Source organism: Taeniopygia guttata, chromosome 3 (assembly GCF_048771995.1).
Source record: "Taeniopygia guttata chromosome 3, bTaeGut7.mat, whole genome shotgun sequence".
NCBI lineage: Eukaryota > Metazoa > Chordata > Aves > Passeriformes > Estrildidae > Taeniopygia > Taeniopygia guttata.
Genome location: NC_133027.1, coordinates 66,447,862 through 66,468,522, shown reverse-complemented (window position 1 = coordinate 66,468,522; position 20,661 = coordinate 66,447,862). Strand labels below are relative to the sequence as shown.

At 39.2% G+C, this 20,661-nt stretch overlaps 1 protein-coding gene across 1 annotated transcript in view; it reads right to left on the bottom strand.

Moving 5' to 3' along the window:
- Positions 1-5,932: 5,932 nt before the first annotated feature.
- The window catches only part of UTRN (utrophin), a 523,567-nt gene continuing 508,838 nt past the window's right edge, over positions 5,933-20,661 (bottom strand). The window contains exon 70 of the mRNA XM_072927046.1: positions 5,933-6,041. Within this exon, the coding sequence (XP_072783147.1) occupies positions 5,948-6,041 (94 nt within the window). The 3' untranslated portion in view covers positions 5,933-5,947. The remainder of the gene's footprint in view (positions 6,042-20,661) is intronic.

Below are 20,661 nucleotides of genomic sequence, written 5' to 3'. Positions count from 1 at the left end.
GAGCACCCAGCAATCACCATAAGTACACAACACCCTTGGGAACAGCAAAGCCTGGCAAGCTATTTAACAAAATCTGCCAAGATCATTATTTTTGAGAGGAAAATAATCTGATTAGGTCTCTCTTGATTGCTAGGAACATGACTTGAGTATACTTTAGAAAATGCTGAGCTCTCCATTTGTGTATTTCTGCTTGCGGAGCTAAAATCAGTAACTTAATTTTAGCTATAAACACAGTTTTATTTTGCTTTCCTGAATAGCTGTAATTTCAAGGTATCCTTTGGTGTCACTCTGGTTTAAAAAGAAAAAGACACAACCCCTCAAAGAATTGTATCAGAAATTGATAGAAATTATATCAATAGGATAATTTCTGTGCTTCTAAGCCTGGTTTATTGGGGCATAACTAAACATGGAACAGGTATCGTTTTTTACTCAAATGTCAATATTATATACTTATAACTGTCTTGTATTCCTGACTAAAATATATTCTTGGATAGCACAGATAATATAAAGCTATATTTGAAACTGTTATGGTTTTGTGTTGCTATGAAAATCCAAGGTTCATTGTGGTTAAAATTTTTGTTAAAACCCCCACATCTGTAAAACAAACATTTATGAGAAATGCAGGAGTTGCCAGAATCTGTTGTTATACTGCTAAACCTGCTTTTCATTTGGCAAGGCAGGAGAGAAAATTATTTAGAAAAACTTGTTAAAGTCAAAGAGAAAACATACCTATACGCATCAATGTACCTTTCCTGCCTTTTTTCAGCAGTGGACTTGGGTAGGTGATTGGCTGATTCTCCTGCTGTCTGAAAGCTCTGAAAGGCTCTGCTCAGGTCACACATATCCTTTAGATACAAATTGATCTAACAAAATACACACACTACCAGAACAGTCATAGGGATTTCAAGTTAAATACTTTACACTTAGTGTCCAAGTGCTTGGTCGCATTTTCCACTGTGATATTTGATGAAACAAATTAAAAATCAGTTCATTGCTGCAACTAATCACTTAATCACTTAATTTTTCAAGATATTGGGTGTTGATATAAGTGTTGGGACTTCTTTAAGAAAACAATATGTGTTGTGCACACCAACAGACTTTTCTAGCATCTGTGTTCATGTGCCACTTGCCTCCCTGGAACACAAATAAAATTAAGAGCAAGCCTACCCAAGATCAGGGTTTTTAAGACTGCAGATTAAAAGGATGTAGATATACATGTAAGATACATACTGGCTGGAAATGCAACTAAGCTCTGCAGTATCTTGGTGAGAGTCTGCATTTTTCAGCAATATTGCTGTTGTATTTTGTATGAGCATCATTTTTCTCTAGTTTGTACCCATTTACTCTGTACTTTTCTGCTTAATTTCTGCCCTCCCATTTGAAATGACTCATACTACAGAAGTTTTGAGGAAAATTCTTTGACTTGCAGATTTTTTTTCTCCATGGGCTTCTGTAATCTATCTTGGTAAGTGCTCATTCTAGACTTGCCAAAAACCAGAGCAATATTATACATACTTCAGTGCCACAGCTGCTTCTTTTCACCTGTATTTCTTCATAGTGCTTTTATTCAGTGGAGAGAAACACAAAACTGTGTGGGGATTTTGCATGGCTCTGAATCACTTCCAAGAGATGTGGAGAAATCATAGCAGTTAGATACAAATCTCCCTACTGGAGAATCTGTATCCTCTACCTGAGCAGGACTTTTCCATCAGTCCTTCCATAGTGAGCCTTTTGAAATTGTTCTCCCACAGGCCACAGCTGCACAGAACAGTGACATGAGGTCACACTGAGGGCTGCCCCAGCCCAGCAGCCCACTCAGATGAAAGCACAAGCCAAGGGCAGGGTGAGACCAGGGCAAACATCAAAGGTACTTTGCTGCCCCCAAGCTCTGAGCATTTGTAGCTCAGGATATTTCCAGAGCTGATGTAATTTCTCTGTTCAGTAATCTAGAATATATCTCTATTAAAGTGCTCTCTTCAGTGTGCATAAACTTCAAGTATTCACAGCGGCCTCTGGCAATAAACTCAACGAGTCTGTTACATGCTGGAAGAATAACCACGTTATTTTGTTTGTTTTGCAGTGCATTTCCTATGCCTAAATTTTCATCCTGAAAGAGTCAGAGTGTAATTAATCTGTTTTCCACCTTTTCCATCTGAGAACACATGCTCTGTTCTCAGAGCACATAACAGAATCTTAAGAACTTGGGGAACTGGGAATTAACAAAACCTTAGCCCAAACCTAAACACTATCTCACCTGCAAATGCTTTGCTGAGCTTGAGAGCTCCAACAGCATCGCTGTGAATGAATTCTGTTCTGCTTTTAAGCAGAATTCCCTGCTCCAAACCTTCATTTAGGTGTAGAGTTTTAAAATGTTCCTTCTAAACCTCTGCCTTCTTTGAGACAAACCTTTTCCCCCTATCCCTATTATCGGCTGCCTCAAAACTCCTCTGGTCTATTAAGTTATTAAATGAAGTGTGCATGCCATTCCCACATAACTTTCATTCTCTTAACTCTTTCTTACCTTTGATTTCCTTTTGTTCTCTGCTGCGGTCAGAGGCCACCAGCACAAAGAAGGAAATGAGTCCCTACACGCATCTGACCATCTCACTGAGCCTGAAGATGTAAAACTCCTGTGAGCATCAAATTCTGTTTCTAGGTACTTAAACAATCAAGTGGAAACAATCATCACATTAGCATTGTTTGTGTGGCTCTACTGGTGCATGTGCTAATGTAATTCTGGTTTTATTTTATTTGTAAAAATTCTGATGCATAAATGCACAGGTAAAAGACTTAGAAGTAATGGAGGGTAATTTAAAGGAAAAAGGGTCCTCATGTTTATGACTAATGCCTCATAAAGTCCTTTTCCCCATCCCTTTCCCCAGAGATTTATTTCTGAGCGTGTGATCTGCAGTTGTAATAGCCCAGCTACAGACCAGACACCAACAAGTTTCTTAATAACTTCTTTTAATTACCAGCTAAAAGCTTCATCAAACCACATAAGTTTTAGGGCTTTTATGGACCAGATGAAGCTATATTGTTTGGTGTCCCAGCCTCTATATGCCACCTGCATGCTGACAGAGAAGTCACCTGGAAACACTGAATAGAAAATCAGAGGTCAGAGGCAAATCTGATGCCTGTCCCTAGCTTGGAGGAACTTCTGATAAACATATCAACCTGCCTGGGATATGGGGCATAGCATCATTCCTGGACACCTCTTATCTGTAATGAATTTGCTGACTCCTGTTTGTTTTCTAGGGTGGTGGGACAGGGGTGATAGCTGCAGTGCTCATTGCAATTATTCAGGGCTTAAAATACTAGCCTGGAAAATGGGACTGTAGGTTTAATCAGCTTTAATCAATCTGCCCAAAATGATTCACAACTTTGTCTCTCAGGATGTGGCCCTAGATGCTGTATAGCATGTAAAGGAAATTTATGTTGAAGAACCATAACAAGCCAAAAACATCCTGCAAAGAAGGAAGGACACTACTGGGCTCCTTGTCAACCATGAACATCCTGGTCTCCAGATCCCACCATCAGAATCTCTGTTGTGCTTTCTCTCTCTGGCCCAATGAAACTTGAATTCTGTTCTGCATTCTGTCATGATGCTGGGGGGGGAATTGGGTGACTTGATCCCACCATGCTACAGCCTGGCCTAGAACATGTTGGTAAAGGAATTTGCAGATTTTATGCTCACTTCAAAAGCAAGCATGCTTAGAAGAAAGCTAATATGCCAACCATATCACCATAATCTCAGGTGTTTCAGAAGAAATGAGAGAAGTGGTAGCATATGTTCACATCAGCATCAAGAGACTATCAGCCAGTAAACGATATTTGTGCTCTGAAACCTCAACTCACTAAGGAATCTGCAATGTTGTAAATTCCAGCCCTGGCAGCTGATGTATACAAGGTCTGGAAATGCTCTATGCTGGCCACACCATCGTCACCCCAGAATCTAAGGGGGTTTTTGGATGTCAGCTCCTTCTTTGGCTGTCATCCATTGTAAATGACAAAAAAAGCGTGTATGTGCAATCACTGTTTTATTCAACAACTTCCAACATTTTCTACTGAAAAAAAAAAAAAAAAGAAGAGGACTGTTTGTGTGCTGCCTCACCAAAGGAGGAATGTTTACTTTCTACACATTCTTAGCCCATCTAAGACACCTTTTTACTGCCAGCAAAAGCTGCACTTGGAATGCAGAAAAACTATAGGTTTATAATGTAAATAACTTGATTTTCCTGATGTCTTTTTCTTCTTTTCCCCAAATGGCAAAATAATTTGAAAAATTATTTAAAGGGAAAAACTATTTGCTAAGTTGGAGAGCAGTCATAGAAAATGCCAGTTTACTGGTAGTTTTCTAACAAGAGTAGTTGTGTAGGGGAAAAACAAAGGGAAAGGGAAAGGACATGTGTCTTTGCAGCCATTCAAACAGCCTTCACCTGCCACTCTCAAACAGCTTGTGCCACAGTGGAGGAATTCTGAACTAGGCTGAATTTCCTCAGGAAATATATTAGTGAAAATTGGGACATACAAAATCATGACCTGAGAGTGGATGTCAAGGTGAGGGATGACTTTTGGTTGCTGTGGGAGTGCAGTGCAATCTGGGAGAGCTCTGCTGTGCACAGACAGGTCGTGCTCTCCTGCAGGGACATGTGCCAGAGGATGGGGTTTGAGGGCAGCCAGAAACTGGCCTCTACCTCTGAGCTATGGACAATTTTGTGGTACTTTGGGCCCAGGCTGTGCGTGTCCATTGCAGTGGTGGTGTGGCAGGCCAGACTCCTGGCCTGGGGCACCTCAGGGGGTATGGAAGGGAGGAAAGCAGAGGAAAGCCATGGTAGGGAGCCCCTGGCTCAGCACAGCATGGCTCGTGGGGATTAGTCTTCAACAGAGCTTGTAGCAATGCCAGCACTTGCAGCTGGGCACAAAAACAGAGACAGACTCATGCTTAAAAAAACCCCACACAACAGCCTCTTTATATGAGCAAGGTTTTGAGAGTCATCATAAAATGTGTTTGGGGCACTGTGCTGAAATCCTGCTCAGCCACCTGCCAGCATGTTTCAGAGGGCAGAGGAGAGCCCAAGCCTCCTGCCTGCCACACTGCCCCACCACCTATCTGGGCAGGCAGGCAGAGCAAAACACAAAGATAAACTGCTATTTAATTGTATAAAAACAGGGTATCTGGAGGAACCAGGTTGGAAAGGAAATGAAAGATCTGGAAAATGAGACTAAATACACCAGGAGAAGAAATGATGAGAGAACACCCAGTTGTGTGCGTGTGGTTTAGCAATTCTGACAAGCTATTCCCGTCATCCCCAAAAAAGTAAGAGGAAAAAAAAAGGGTCTAGATTTACATCCCCTGATATTTATAGAATTCTAATAAAAAGTCTCTCACATACTCATCAAAATCTTCTGCTCACACATGGACTCAAACAGAGATTGCTGTTTCATGTAGTTTTATTTTCTTCCGTGTCTTGCTGTCTGGAAGACATACATGAAATTTGTATGGAAATATTAGAATCCACAGAAGACCCTTTAATACTACCTCCTCTGGTGATTAATTTGCCTTTGCCGTGGGCCTGTTCTTCTATCCTGTATCTTAATGCTCTTGCACTTGGTAAAAAGCAGGCATTTACCCTGCACGTAGCCTTATTGTAACAGGCAGATTTTCTTAAACTGTATTTTCTTCTACTTCCCCACAAGATACTTCAAGGGAAAAGCGCATTCTCTTATCCTAGTATTTCACATTATAATATTTGTAAATTTCTGTGAAATGGAGGAAGGACAAACCTCCTCTAGAGTTTACCTCATATATCCCATAATTTCTGTGATTAACCCTCTAATCTTGACAAGAGATCTCAGGCAGCTCCACTAACACTTTGCAGGGAAAACACTTTGCTGTGGAGGATGCAAGATCCTGAGAGAGCCACCTAGAAGAGCCTTTGTTTTGATCTCACTTGACAGTGCAGGAGACTGTGCCAGTGCTCCGTGTCCTCAGGGCACCTTGTGTTGTGAGAACCAGCTTCCTCCATCCTTGCTCATCCTCTCTCCTGGGAGATTTCAGGCCACTGACCTCAGCAATGCAGGATTTATTTCTTTTATTTCTTTAACTTCCCTGTAACTTGGTAAAAACATGTACCTGTAGAAACAATTTTTTAAAAAAAATTTGGGCAGGTTCAATTTTTTCAGTTCTCTATCTACAAAGCAGACAGTGTGATGAGCTCCTCTTGCTGATGGGTTTGGAGGCATGGCTGTAAAGCAGGTGGAAATTCTGAGAATGCAAATGCTGAATATGCTTGAGGTGCTTGTGGAAAAATCCAAGCAAGCCCCTCATACTCTGATATATTTTGTTGCAGTCAATATTTGCCATGCTCGAATTGGTCATTCCTTGGCATACTGCCCTTTAGCTGTATAATTTCATAGTCAATTCATAGAAAAATATCAAGCTGGCTGTCTGGAAATCTTTGCTGTAATATAAACACAAAAGGAAATCAGTAAATGACAGGGGATACCAAATTGATTGCTTCTGGCTGGGCTAGGACTGGTGAGGTGAAGAGTTACTTCCACTGGGATTGGGAAATTCATACCCTGCCACAGGTGATTGCTTTGCTCGTGATCACAAGGATTAACACATGAAAACACTGATATTCTGCTTTCTGGTTATGGTTAAAAGTTTCATTGACTTGGGACTTGGCACTGCTTCAGATGTGCATCATCTGGCCTATAAGAAATTGGGACAAGTACATGTGAAATAGATACAGTGTGAAAAACAATAAATACACAATAAAGCTAAAACCAGCACTTTGTCCAAAGCATTATGGGTTTAAATGTTGATCCACACACCAGCACCTTCTTTTGTTATTGACTATTGTGCAGAACTGGGAGTTCTAGAACAGTGCTCATATTCTTTTCTGAAAGTGTCTTACAAATTGAATTGAGCTCTGTCTTCCCTCTCTCCTTCCTTTCTCAAGTGCTTCCTTGCTATGAATTAATTGAATTTTTAAGTCATTGCAGTTTCTATTGGTCTTTGAGGAAAAAAAAAATACAGCACCCACATATGGGTTTGAACATTCTGTTTTGTAGGGTTTAAATTTTTAGGGATGTGAGTGACAGTTTTAAAGTTTTTCTTGTGGGGCTGTTGAAGTTTTTTTCCTACCTTCATGAGAATATTCCTCTTTTCATGTTTTTGATATGGAATTTTCATTTTCATTTCAATTGCTTGAGGAAAATTAAATGGAGCACCAGGGAAGGTGACTTTCCTCATTCAGATTAGATGGATCTGATTTCTCATTAAAAAAAAAAAAAAAAAAAAGAGAGATAAAAAGACGAAGCACTTGACAATGCAGACATATCAATCTTAGCTAATCTTAACTTTTTGGGGAATGAGGGTTTCTGAGTTAGTCTTTCATCAGGCTGTCAGGACATTTATTTTTTCTTATAAACTATAGGTCCTGTTTGCATTTTTGTGGCATCTTCAATCCCGGTGGACTGACAGCACTCACCTTCTATCCATCTGCTCTGTCTTCACCCTCTGCTGAGGTACAGCTGCCACAGTCTCTGGAGCACAAATTGGATATGTGTTTAATTGTGTATAACAACCCTGTCCTGGAGTGAAGGACAGAAGCAAAGCAGAATCCAGCAGAAACAGCAGGGGACCTTCACATAAAAGTGTAGCTAAAAAATGAATATTCAACTGAAATAATTTTCTGACGATGAATTGCACTTCATCTCATCCCTTACCTGGTTCAAACCTGTTTGTATTACAGGTATCATGTAGAAGGTATCTGATCTGCCTGTCATACCATATAGCTAGCATTTTGATCAAAACCCACAAATTTCTAGTTTAATCTGAATTTATTTAGGTAGTACATGCTTTCTGACTCTCAGAGGTGCACAATGTCCTTGCAAAAAATTAGTGGCTATTGATGGAGCCCCATTCACATACTCCTCTGCTGAAACACAGGCTTCCTAGACAGCCCAAGTCAGGAGTGTTGAATGAATTCCTGCTCCAGGAAAGTTTGATCATAACAGCAGTACTCTTCTAGTGCGCAATGAACACAAAGTCAGAAGATTGGTCAGGATCACAACAGCCTCTTCTAGCAAATAAGGCAATTCAGCACCTGAGATAAGCACAGGTATTCGGGGTTTACAGCTGCTAATAATGGTGGCACTTTTAATGGCAGAATAGCAACAGTGCTCTGGGACTTTAATTCAGCAACTGGATGGCCAGTGATATAATTTTATGTGGCTTCCACATTGCTTTCTGCAAGAAAGCAGGACAGCCAGCATAGCAGCCCAGAAGCATCACTTCAATTCCCCTACTTTTGCTGGGAGGAGGCTATTTTGGTGGTGAAGGGAAGAAAGCAGAGCAGCAGCGTGCTGGCAAGCACGGGCAGGGGTCCTTGGTGAACAACTCCAGAGGAAATACCTTGTTGCATGGAAAATTTTCAGCCTCAGTTAGCTGAAACTATAAAGAAGGATATTTAGCTAGTGAAAAAGAGTTTGAAGACAGAAATTTGTTGAAGTCACTGAAATGCTGTTTAAGGCAGATGAAAATAGTGAGGTCATTATTGTACACAGTTTTTCAAGAGTCCTGATTTTACCAAGGTTTTTCTGATTTAATGATATGCTGCATCTCTAAGCTGAGGCCATGTCTGTGGCAATGCATGCTCTAGAGTTATGTTTAGCATGGGCCATTTTCCTAATTGTACCTGAGCATCATTTATAGGTGAGTCAGTCTGCCAAGAAGATTCGGTACTCCTGGTAGCAATCCCCCTCCCTACCTTCCAGTAATCTCAAAGGACTCATTTGGGCATGTCTATGACATACAATTATGTAGGAAGCCTGTTAATTAATTAACTTCTAACGGTTATGCAATTAATTGCATTTGGAAGAATATAAAAAATTAGTAAATAACCTCAAAGAGTTGAGTCCTATTTGGCAAGATAATATAGCTCATCCTGCCCAATTACAATGATGAGATTTTAAACTAATTGAACTCACACTGTGCCTCCGTTACCTGACATTCAGCAGCACACAGAGAAGATTAAAGGGATTCAAGGAATGGGGTGTTTATAAAACCAGGAATAGCCACTCCTGATTCTTATTTAAGCATAAATACTTTTTAATTCACAATTGAACATTATTTTTAATAGTGCTTGCCACAGAAATTAGCATGTTGAGAAATTTGGGTCTTTTACTGGTGTTTTAAGTTAAAAATAGTGACCTGGGATGCTCAGGACCTCATTACACAATGGCAGGTGCAAATCCTGCAATCAGCTGCTCACCACAGCACCGCAGGAGCAGAGGGCTTGCCAGACTGTATTAAATCCTTTGTTCATCTGACTTGACATTTTGCCTTCTGCACTGATATTCTTGAGGAAGGTGGAAGGCTCCCATAATGCCAATTACCCATCCAATAATGCTGTGTGGTGTACAGGGATGAAACATCCTTCCAGAGCCCTGCAGGCAATTAGCATACACCCAGAAGAGTGATATTCAATTACCCTTATTATTTCAGCATGCCAAGCAGCAAGAGGTGGTTAATGATTGCACAAAATTATCTAGCCTTTTAGGAAGTATACTCAAAGTTACTGGAACCTTACACTGCATATCAGCAAGACCCATATGAGGCCCACTAACAGCAGTAAAGCTGATGGAAGGCCAGTGACAGATTATTCACTTGCATGGTAAAATTTGTATTTTGAAGCCTCTTATTCATACCCACAGAATTAGTCCTGGGGGACATTTTGCAGGATGAAAATTTTCACCCAGAAGCAAATCTATTACTCTCCCCAGCTGAATTTTGAGGCTTTTTGTTCACTATACAGAACTGGCTATTTTTCAGGGAAAGTTTTGGGCTGCTGATTTCTCAGATTCTATTGCAGCACTTTGGACTCAGAAGTTGACAGTGACCATACCCACAGTACCCTGACATCTTCTGCCATTCACAGTGGCACTCAAAAGATTGAAAACTCAGTTGTCTTTCAACCACTAATTCTAAAATCTTTGTAGTAGAGTTTTCACTTGAATGGGTATTTCTATTGCCATGGAAAAATGGGGTCAAAGATGCCAAGGTCTATTTAAGTTGTGTAGCAAGACAGTACAAACCCATTCCTTGCCATATCAGACCATGCAAGAAGAGATGTGGTAAATAAGAGCTGCTGTGAGAAATTACATATTTGATACCTATTTTTACCAGAAAGGTCTTGGCTGGTAACTTTATGTCCTTCAGAAAAAGCATAAGGAAGATGATAAAATGCTTCTGCATTTTGTTATAGTACCAAACAATTGCTGAACTTTGTCAAACTGGCGCTATAAGTGGGCTGCAGGTGAAACTTCCCAAGACCTTAAGTCTCTGAGGGACTTGTACTGATTAAGATGTATTGAATCATTACTTATTCAGTAAGAGCCAGTTAAGTTCTTCCTGCTAAAAATTCAAGCAAAAAGCATGGTCTTTAAGGCTTAAAGAAATTATCTTCCTTTTAAGTGAAAAGTGTCTGCTAAAACCAAAGATGGTGTGATGGGTACCCTCTTGCAGCTTCAAACTATTATCCAAGTTCATGGAGAGTCAGGATCCCAGTTAAAATGCAGTCTCATACTTTTACCAGTGCTGATTGGATCAAATATATATTCTATAAATATATATCTGTCCACTGATATTCATGGCTTTGCCTCAGTGAATACCAGGACTGATTCTGACCTGTTTCACACTTAACTAAGAAGCAATTTAATTCCAAAGCCTTTATGGAAAAAGACTAATTGTCTAAATTGACTTTAAAAACGGCCTAGTTAGGAAATGGGAATTTTAGTCTCTGTTTTGGGCAGTCTTGGGATTCACAAACAGGACATCGGGATTTATATTCCCCAATGACAGACCTACTGCTTATGACAGATAAAAACCAGCTGCCTCCTCATGGGTCACAGTGAGCACATGGAAACAAAATACTGCTTTGCCAAGCTTACTTGATTATTGCAAAATTCGTTTCCCTAATATCTCTGTTTCCTGTAGCAGATGATAGGGAAAAGTGAGACTAATCAGCTAAAATGTTTTCTTTTCCACATGAGGATTAAAATTTCATTGTGTGCTTTCAATTCAAATATTCTTGAATACCTACAGCTATAGCTTATTGAATAAAATGGGTGTAAACTAGAAAAACATATGGGTTTACTCCTCTCATTAATCAGAAGAATAAATTGCATTAAGATGTTGATGTTTTCCTAGAACAGAAAACAAATGATTCTGTGGATGACAAATAGGAAGTAACACCAAACTGCTGCAAGTTTTGTAGCAGCGGCCGCCAAGAGCTGCAAACATCAGAAGTAAATGAATAATCACCAACAGAGCAGAACAGCCATCAGACATAATGATGGAAAACCTCCTTTCACACTCACAGACGTCAAGTTTTCTGTGCAATTAAAAGTTGGCTGAAGCAAACAATTGGCTTTAAAACAAGAGAAAGAAAAGAACCAGGTTTTTTGCATCAGTAAGTGGACTGTGAATGAAGTCAGTTGCTCTGCTCAGAAAAGGGAGCAAACAAAAGTATATGCTTTTGCACCATTAAAAAAATTCAGTATAAGGAAATAATCAAAGTATTTAATAAATCAAATAAGAACTATCCAAAATATTAATTTCCTGCATTTCTTTCGAAGCAGAGCTAATAACACCTCTCAAAAGTGTCTTTGGATTTGTGTTCCTCTTGAAAAGAGTGCAGAGACATGGGATCCAGGGATTGTATCCCTAACTGATGAACAGCAAGAGCAGGATAAAGGGGGATCACTAAGTGTCTTTTCAGTGGTACCTATTTTATTCTGCTGGAGTGCTGTTGATTTCTTAAGCATCACTCACACAAGTGAGATGAGAATTGGTTTGTGTCCTTTATGACTCAAAATCCTTTAAGCACTAATTTGACTTAGTATTTTATTGTGAACTACTTCTATTTCCTGAAGGAAGTTGCCAAAGAAGATGGAGGACGTTATTTGGGTGGCATCTGGTAGGGGATGCTGACTGAAGAAGGGACAATGTAGAAAGAGAGGAAGTGTTCTGAAAACAGAGAGCAACTGATCTCAGTGTCACAGAGTAAAACCAAGACAATGGGACTTTACATGGTGACGTCCTTGTGAATAATTTTCTTTCTGTCTGGGCTTGTAAGTTTGAGATAAAAACTTGGAATTTGTCTGGTTTCATTTTTGATCTCATTCTAAATTTCTGGTAAATTCTAATTTCCACATCCTAATTCCTTCCAACACCAAGTGGATAGCAGTATTTAATTGATCACCATCTTTAAATGACGTCAGCCATTCATGCTGAGAATGTTAGGCAAATAAAAGTCATCTATCTCACCACTGAGCAAGAGGGTTCATGGCTGCATTTTTCTGTGCTCTTGATGGCTTTATTTTTATTATTAGGAAAGAAGATAGATTTTTAATTTAAGTTCTTTCCATGGAAATGAGAATACATGGAATTTTAGAATATAAGAAAATAAATTAAATAGTACCTTTCAGAAACATTTTCAATTTTGGCCATTCCAAGTGAAAAGATGGTACTGACAGTCTTCTAACCTTTAATGAAAAATTTCAGGCAATTTGATATTTCAGAGTTAAAATTTATCAGCATAAATCTCCTGAAACAATATGGAAAATGTAATTTTATTACCATTCTTCACCACTGCTTTTTAGCTGTATTTTAATAGCAAGGTGAAAAGAATGTATTGCCTTATCACAAATTACTTTTCTGGGTTGGTTGGTTTAGCTACTAGTGTTCACTGAAGGAAGTTCTAACACGAGTGGCTGGCTATTAGCACATTAAGGTATTGCTGTGTGGGAAAGCATTTCAACACTTGAGTGTTTCATTGAACTGAAACCACAATTTAAAATGGTATTGCAAGTTGAGTTAGGTAAGTACGTAATGCTGAAGCAGATAGGAACATTTAGAAAGAAAGAAACTTCTCAGGAATATGAAAAGATTAGGTTATTTTCTTTGCACCAGAAAATTAGGCAAGTTAAAAAAAGAAAATAGAACACAAAATAAAATATTGTCCCCTTACCTCAAGAGGGAGTCGATTTGATCAATGCAAGATCAGATCCAAAGGTTCTGGGCATCATGCCACAGGGACATCAACCATCTTCCACCCTCCTCTGTTGCTAGAGACCTATATAAATATTGCTGAAAGTTAAACAGAAAAATTAAAAAAGTAAAATTTCTTTAGAAAAAGTTTTCTCTCCAGTTTCAGACTGTGAAGTTTTTCAAAAGATAGGACCTTAATTCATCACACCTTTTCTATTATTCTTTTGGATTAATCAGGTGTCATGAATAATTGGCCTGCCTTTGTTAAGTTTGAAATAAGAAAAAGAAAAACACAAAAGGAAAAGGCTAAGAAAGACAAGAAAAAAAAACCCCTTAAATTCAATAAAATAAAATGCAAGAGGGGATGATGGTGAACCTGAGATTTTAAAAACTACCTGAATGTTAATAATTTGGGCATCCTTGCAGTCAGATTGCTTTGTGGGTGCACTGCCAGGACCCATGAGAAGGACAACTAATTGTCCGAGCTCCCTGGCTCCCAGTACTTGCCCTACAAATTCTGACCCTGACTTTTGCCAGCACAATGCGGGAGAAGGACATGGTCCTTCATCACTCCCAGCTCACTAGAGTGACAGCTCTGTCCATCACCCAGGTATCAAGACAACATTTTAGGTATTTGAAATTCAAATATTTTCTCTTGCTGCTTCTGTGCTAATTTATGACCCCAAGTAAATACCTGGAGTTCAGTTTCACTGTTGAATTCTCCATGGATTGCCTAAACCAGGCAGAAACATTTTTCCTCAGCTTTTTTTTTTTTTCCAGATAAAAACCTGAAAACTACTTTTATCAACAAGTTTATGGGAAACATTTGCAGGTTGAGCTTGGTTTTCTGTAGCTTTTTTCATTTTCATTCAGAAAGGCATTTAAATCTCTGGAAATTTTTATAGCATTTGCATGCTGTAAAACTAGACTTTGGTGGTGTAAACACACAACCAACCTGCTGGCTTCGACCCCTCTTGTGGAATGTGATTGTTCTATTCTCACAGTATATTTAACAGTATGAAAACTCTACACAAAATAAACTTCTTGTAGTCTCTGATCTGGGTTCTCTTATTGGAAAAATAGTAATTTCCCTGCTACATGTATAACACTTTCCTTGTTAAATATAAATATGTATATATAGTCAAAACCATATTTTCTATATATTTACATCCAATTTTTTACTTGTTGCTAGTGGATGCTGTAATTCATTACTCTATGCAATAATTCTCTTAGTAAAAGTACCTTGCAACTACTTCCAGTTTTTCTCTATTCATTTGTTCAATGCAGCACAATAACTTGTCCTGCATCAGTAGGTTAGTTACTAAAATATACTCACTAGAACCATAGGTGCCAGAGCATAGGAGATAAATGGCTCCTCTGCTCACCTAAAACAGGGAAATCTGAGAAGACTAAAATCAAGGAGGAGCTTCCTATTGTTATTTGCCTATTTTTTTTTTTTTTTGTCAATGATATCTGGCATTTAAAAAAAACACAACCAGACAAAAATACAACACAAAAATCCTCCAACCCAACAATGTCCTTAAACATATCTTGGAACAGATAATTCCTGATTGCTGAGGCAAATCTTTTCCCTACAGAGGTCTCAAGAGAGAAGAAACTTTGCACAAATAATGTTAAAAAATGTTTAAAGTTTTAGATCTCTTACAAATTTTAATCTTGTACAAGGCAAATCCTAGAATTAACAGAAATTTGCCTGTGTCAGGGCTACCTCTGGGTGCCCCAGGAAAGAAAGCAAAAATGCTGGGGCCAGAAACAAGGTTTGTGTGCTTCAAAACTGAAAGCTACATTTCTCATTTTCGTATGTGTTCTCACTTTCATGTATGCTTATTCTTGTTCTTTCTTAATCTCAGCCTTAGGTTCTCAGAGCTGTAGCAGCACCTTGGCTCACCTATATTACCTGGTGCTCTCTCTCTCTGTCAGGCTTTTGCATCATCCAGAAATCAATCAACAGAAAAGTAGTTTGGTATTTGAAGTTAAAATTATTTTTCATATCAATGGCTCAGAGACATTTGCTAATGAGATATTGGTGCAAAAGATTTAAAAATTTTAGCCGCTGGCTTTTAACTTCAGAGGAACTGAGCAGCAGGTGATTTGATGTATTTTTTCCTCCTCTTGCTTTCATGCATGCCAAAGTTTTTGAAACAAAGATCTCTTTAGCATTAATACACTCAACAACTATGGTGGCAGTCAGTTTCTCTCTCAGTAGTTGCTGGTTTACCACCATGAAGAACTCATGTCTGATCCAAGCACCATCAAGTGTCAGCACCATCAGTTTCCCATGTTAAAGCCATCTTGCCCTCACCATCTCTAATTTCTGTGTGATTTAAATGTGCACTTGGCACTGTTGACTCGGTGGTCTATGCTGGCAACCTGGGAGCCAGTCTGGGCAAAGGGTGACAGTTTGTTCCTGTCCTGCTTGCAGGGGTAGGTGCCAGTTTAGCACTATGTGGGTGTAACCAAACTGTGTATTCCACTCCCTCTGCACCATTTCTGAGGAACTGGAAATGGGTCATTTTCAGGAGCTGCCCAGTGCACAGCCAACACCTCTACAAGCTGGATGTTAAATGAGAGAAAGAGGTAAACCATGCAAGGCAGACTAATGTTTCTTTTTCTTCACAAATAACTCAGCTGTGATAACTCCTCCCTGGGGAAGCACCAGCACGCTTACACCCAGCCTGAGGGGTCATCTCTGCTAATGGGCTGTGGTGGATTCAAGGGCACCAGCAGAACAGGCAGCTGCAATGACTTAGACCATCAAGGACTCCTAAAATATCTCACGATTCACAGTGTTACATAGTCCTTTGTGAAACTCCCCACCCTGGGGGAGGTACTGAGCACTCCCACCTGAACCTTAGTATGGATAAATTTTTGGCTTGGGGACTGGGGACAGCACCATTTGATAGATCCAGAGGAGGATCACAATTTCCCAGGACTGTATCATGACTCTGACCAATAGGTGCCAGGTTGTATTCTGATGTTGGGGATTAAAACCAGTTTTCTATGTGCTGTTGTATTTTTTGTAAATTGTAACTTCAGTAACTTCTTCAGTAAATTGTAACTCCAAGCTGTACTCTCAAGTGGTTGAGTGGGGTTCAGTTCTCTGGCCAATTTACTGTTAGACCAGCCTAGTTCTCAAGCTCTGAGCACTCCTCAGCTGACATTTTTAGATGTTTTCTGACAGCCATGGTGTGATGGTTCCTGTGAAGATCTCTTTCCCTGAGGCATACACAACATTTTCCTGAATCGCTGTTTCTGACGCCATTTTCCAAAGGAAAGGTCTTAGTATTTTTCTGGTTTTTCCTTCACCCCACTTAAGTGCTGGGCTAAAGGCAGAAATGTTGTTTTCCTCATGGACTTCTTAGGTTGCTTTTCTTATTATTTGAATGCATTTTCATTTGATGTCATGACAACCGGGCAAAATGGACTGCAGTTGTCATGCTTGATTTACAGCCTGGATACTGAAGCAAAATGTAGCTGAAGTGACCAGAAAAACTGATAATCATTAAAGCCTGAGTGATGAGGGGCCTAAGGAGACACCTGAAGGATAGTTTTCAAGAGTCTCTGACACTCCCATGCTTTCTGCCGCTCCTGCTGCTGTGCCACCCAGCAGCACCAATTTCTCCTGTCATCTTTCACCTCTGTCTGCTGCTAAAATCTCTCTCCTAAATTAAGTCTGGTCACAAATGAATGAAAGCATTCCTTAGCCCAACTAATCCCACTGACTTCAGTAAGAGTAATAGCATTTGGCTTTATATATCAATAAACGGGGGGAAATGGTGGAGTTGGAAATATATTTTGTGTTTCATCTTGGCCGTGAAACAAATATGCATTTTCTGGTAGTCAATTCATATTATATGAACTACTAAAACAAGTGTATCAGATGACAAGACCTGCACACAGGCTCATATTTCTGGGCAATAAATCAGGCAGAGTGAAGAACTGTGTGTTGCTGTTTCAAGGGAACAATGATCATGCAGCCTCAGAGCTTGCTGTAGGATTAAATCCATAAGTTCTGGGGAAATAAACACTTTTTTGCCCCAGAACTCATCTTTTTGTCTCATTATTTATTTGCAGTTTGTGTACGAGTAGACAATAAGGGAATAATGAACAGCACTGAGTTGCAAAGAGAAACCTTCCAAACTGGGCTGTGTTACTGTGCGGATGTGACAGCTCAAGAGCAGCAAAACTTTGGTGTCTTGCTTGAGCAGCTATATCCCAAACAATGACCTGGATACAAACTTGCAAGAGGGGTTTGGAAGAGCTTCAAGGGGAAGGTTCTTGCCTCATTTGCCCTTTCGTTGCAGGAGCTGGGATAGTGCACTAAGTGAACTCTGCGTTTTATACTGTGTTTAAAGGGGGAGTCAATGCTTACTTTTTAGTCCAACCTAAACTCAAAAGCCACTTCAGTCTTTTGACAGTTACATTAAAAATATTAAAGCAAAATTTTCCATATCCCTTACTTGATAGCCTTAGCCTTTTCCATATCACTTAGTTAATATAAGTTTCTTAATAATTTAACAAACCAGTTCAGTTCCCATGTTAGAGCCTCGATTTCTTGTAGGGAGTGTGAAAAGGCACTACCAAGGCAGGGGCAGAACTGTATGCCACGATATCCTTTATCACTGAAAGGGATTTTGCTTCCCCTCAGTCTTGAATGTTTTAGTTAAAATTTAATAGGAGCTATCTGTCCCCTGAACACATATTTTTCATAAACAACTTTGTTTAATGACCACAGTGACCAAGACAAACTTTTATATTGAATATCCATCTATTCCAATGTTCTCCAGTACAGAAAAGGAAAACCTCTCCTTCTGAACTGCTCAGTAAGTCACTTGGGTATCTCAACACCAGATGAAAATGCTTTGGTGGTGTTGCTTTCCCATCAGGTAGCTCTATAAAATATGGCTTGGCTGTGTTTTGAGAATTCTTATCAGGCATCCTAGCACTTTCTTTCCACACTTACAACTGCAAAAAGGACTGCTGTTTTCATGTTTTACTGCCCATGTAAAGAGCTGTATGTAATCAATGGGATTACATACAGCCTGGGAATTTGCAGTCTGTTCAAACATAGTGATTCTCCTTTAAAAAAAAAAAATGGAGGTAAGTAAACAGCCCAACATTCAATTCAGAAAAGAGACGCTGCTGCTTTTGAGAAAGTGATTGGCAAGAGGAAATAAGAAGAGAGATATGAGCAGGAGAGGAAAAATTTTATCAGGGCCTAAAGGCACCATAAAGCCGGATTGTTGCTGAGCTTTATAGTGTTTAGCCATTTATAATGAAACTGCATCCCTGTGTATTTCTAGGTGACTCACCTCCCTTAAGTTCCTTGGGGTGTATTCCAAGGATGTATCCTTGGGATGTATTCCACCACATGGAAGCCTTGGTGTTGTCTCTCCAAGTTCATCATATTTCTTCTGTATGCCAGGCAAGATATCTTGTGCTTTCCTTTGCAGACCAAGATTATCTATCCATCCAAAGTCAGCACCAGCCTCTGACATGCAGTAGTGCATCACTAACAGGGTTATTAAACTGCCCACAGAGCTAGCAGCAAGATAGTAGTATCTCTTGATACTGTTGAAATCTATAGAAATATTTTTCAATCCAGGAATTAAGCATTTGGCTAGACTTTCAAGAAAGGGGAATGCTAGGCCAGATATTTGGTGGAAACTGATTTAGGGAAGATGTGGATGAACTTGGCATCTTTGTGGCCTCAGATGCTTTCAGATAAGCTTTGATCTTGGCACTCCATCATGAAATTAATTTTCCTGGGAGACTTCACAGAAATGCAGAATTAGAGTGCTATCTGCTTTTCTAAGGTCACATGGATGACTAGCATCAAACTTTAAAACATTTTATCTTTACAACTCTAATTAAGAAAAAAACACCTTAGATTAATTGCTTACTTCCAGATATATTAACGCTGCATCTATTTATATGTGGAAGGTGATGATAACAACAGGAAAGTCGAGAAGTAAAATAAAAATTATAGAGGAAGTTCAGACCAAAAATATTTGTATTCCTCTCATTCCCTCAGGAAGAAAGTTTAGATTGCAAATGTAGGTACTAGATAAACTGACACAACTATTTATCATTTAAATGTGCTATTCTCATAATTCTAAACCCCCAGATATTAATACAAAGTCACCTCAACATCTGTTAAAAATAATAGCAAATGTGTAATAAATATTTTTGACAATGTAGTTAAATATGTTTTTTAAACATCGCATCACTTATTTAAAAGTCCTGTTCCACCCCAAAAACACTTCATGTCCTGAATTGCACAAGCTTAATTTTGAATAAATGACAACACTGAATATCACTAAGGCTGCTGAAGAAACCCACGCAGGAAGCCCATACATAAAAATCAGGGGTCACATTTTAGTGGTAGAACAAGATGATCAGGAAGAAAAAGCTTGCATAGAGACACCCATGAGAAGTACTCTGATTTCATTAAAATGAGACATAAGACCATGTATTTTTCCTTTTAATCATACAATTTTAAGTTCATTCATTTACTGACTTGTTCAATCTGTTCTCAGTTATTAGAGGATCTCTGTCTAAAGATGTTTTAACATCCCAAGGGCTTGCCTTAAATATGTACTTAATATTTAATAAAATTGAATCAGACTACCTGCAATCCTTCATTTCCATACTTAATGTGTACAAGGCATCACTTAAGTAAAAGGAAGCAAAGGGCTGAAGGATGATAATGAGTCCATTTGCTGCTGTTCCATTCTGGTTTGCACACATACTGTCAGCATTTGCACACATACTGTCATAATTGCTCACTCTGGATTGTGCCACAAAACCATTTCAAAAAGCTTGGAAAGAGCATGACTTGCTGTAAACATCAGGGCAGAGTGCTGCTAACTGCAGAAGAGTAACAGCCTTTCTAAAACTGGGATGCAGAAAATAATATTTCTGGGTATGTGCTCTAAACAAACAGCACTTGCTCATGTAGAGATGTTGACAAACTGGCCCTGCAGAAGGAAAACAATGCTGATGTGCCTGATGTACTGTATTTTGGTGCTTTCCATTATGATTCTCTCCAAGATGTAAAGCAATGCTTTCTATTGTTTCACCCATATAGTTTACCAATCAATCCACAGACATCTGCAAAATCACAGTTGATGTGCAAACTGAGGCATTCTTTAGATAGTGGACACCAAAACCAGGGGTGGGGAGACCAATCTGCTTGAATGTATGCCAGGTCAGCAGGTGAGGAAATCTTTGAACCAGTTAAAAGACATCACTCAGAAAGCCATTGGCAGAGCAGGCCAGAGCACACGAATGATTTAGTGAGCTTTCATCCCTTGAAGCACTGTCCCTTCTGCTTAAACAAAAGGTAGCTTTTCAGGACACGATTGAGAGAAATTTGTACTTTTTCTACTTTTCTGCTAGATAAGACTTCATTGCCTTAAATGCACAGAACAAGAACTTTGGGAAAATGGACCCATTACTTCTTTGTTGGAAGGAATGGAAGAATCTGAAAAATGCCCAGATCTGCCCTGCTAAGTGGAGTAAGGAGAGTAGGCTTGGTGAAGAGCTTTAAAAATTAAAATCCTGTTCATGGTATGATG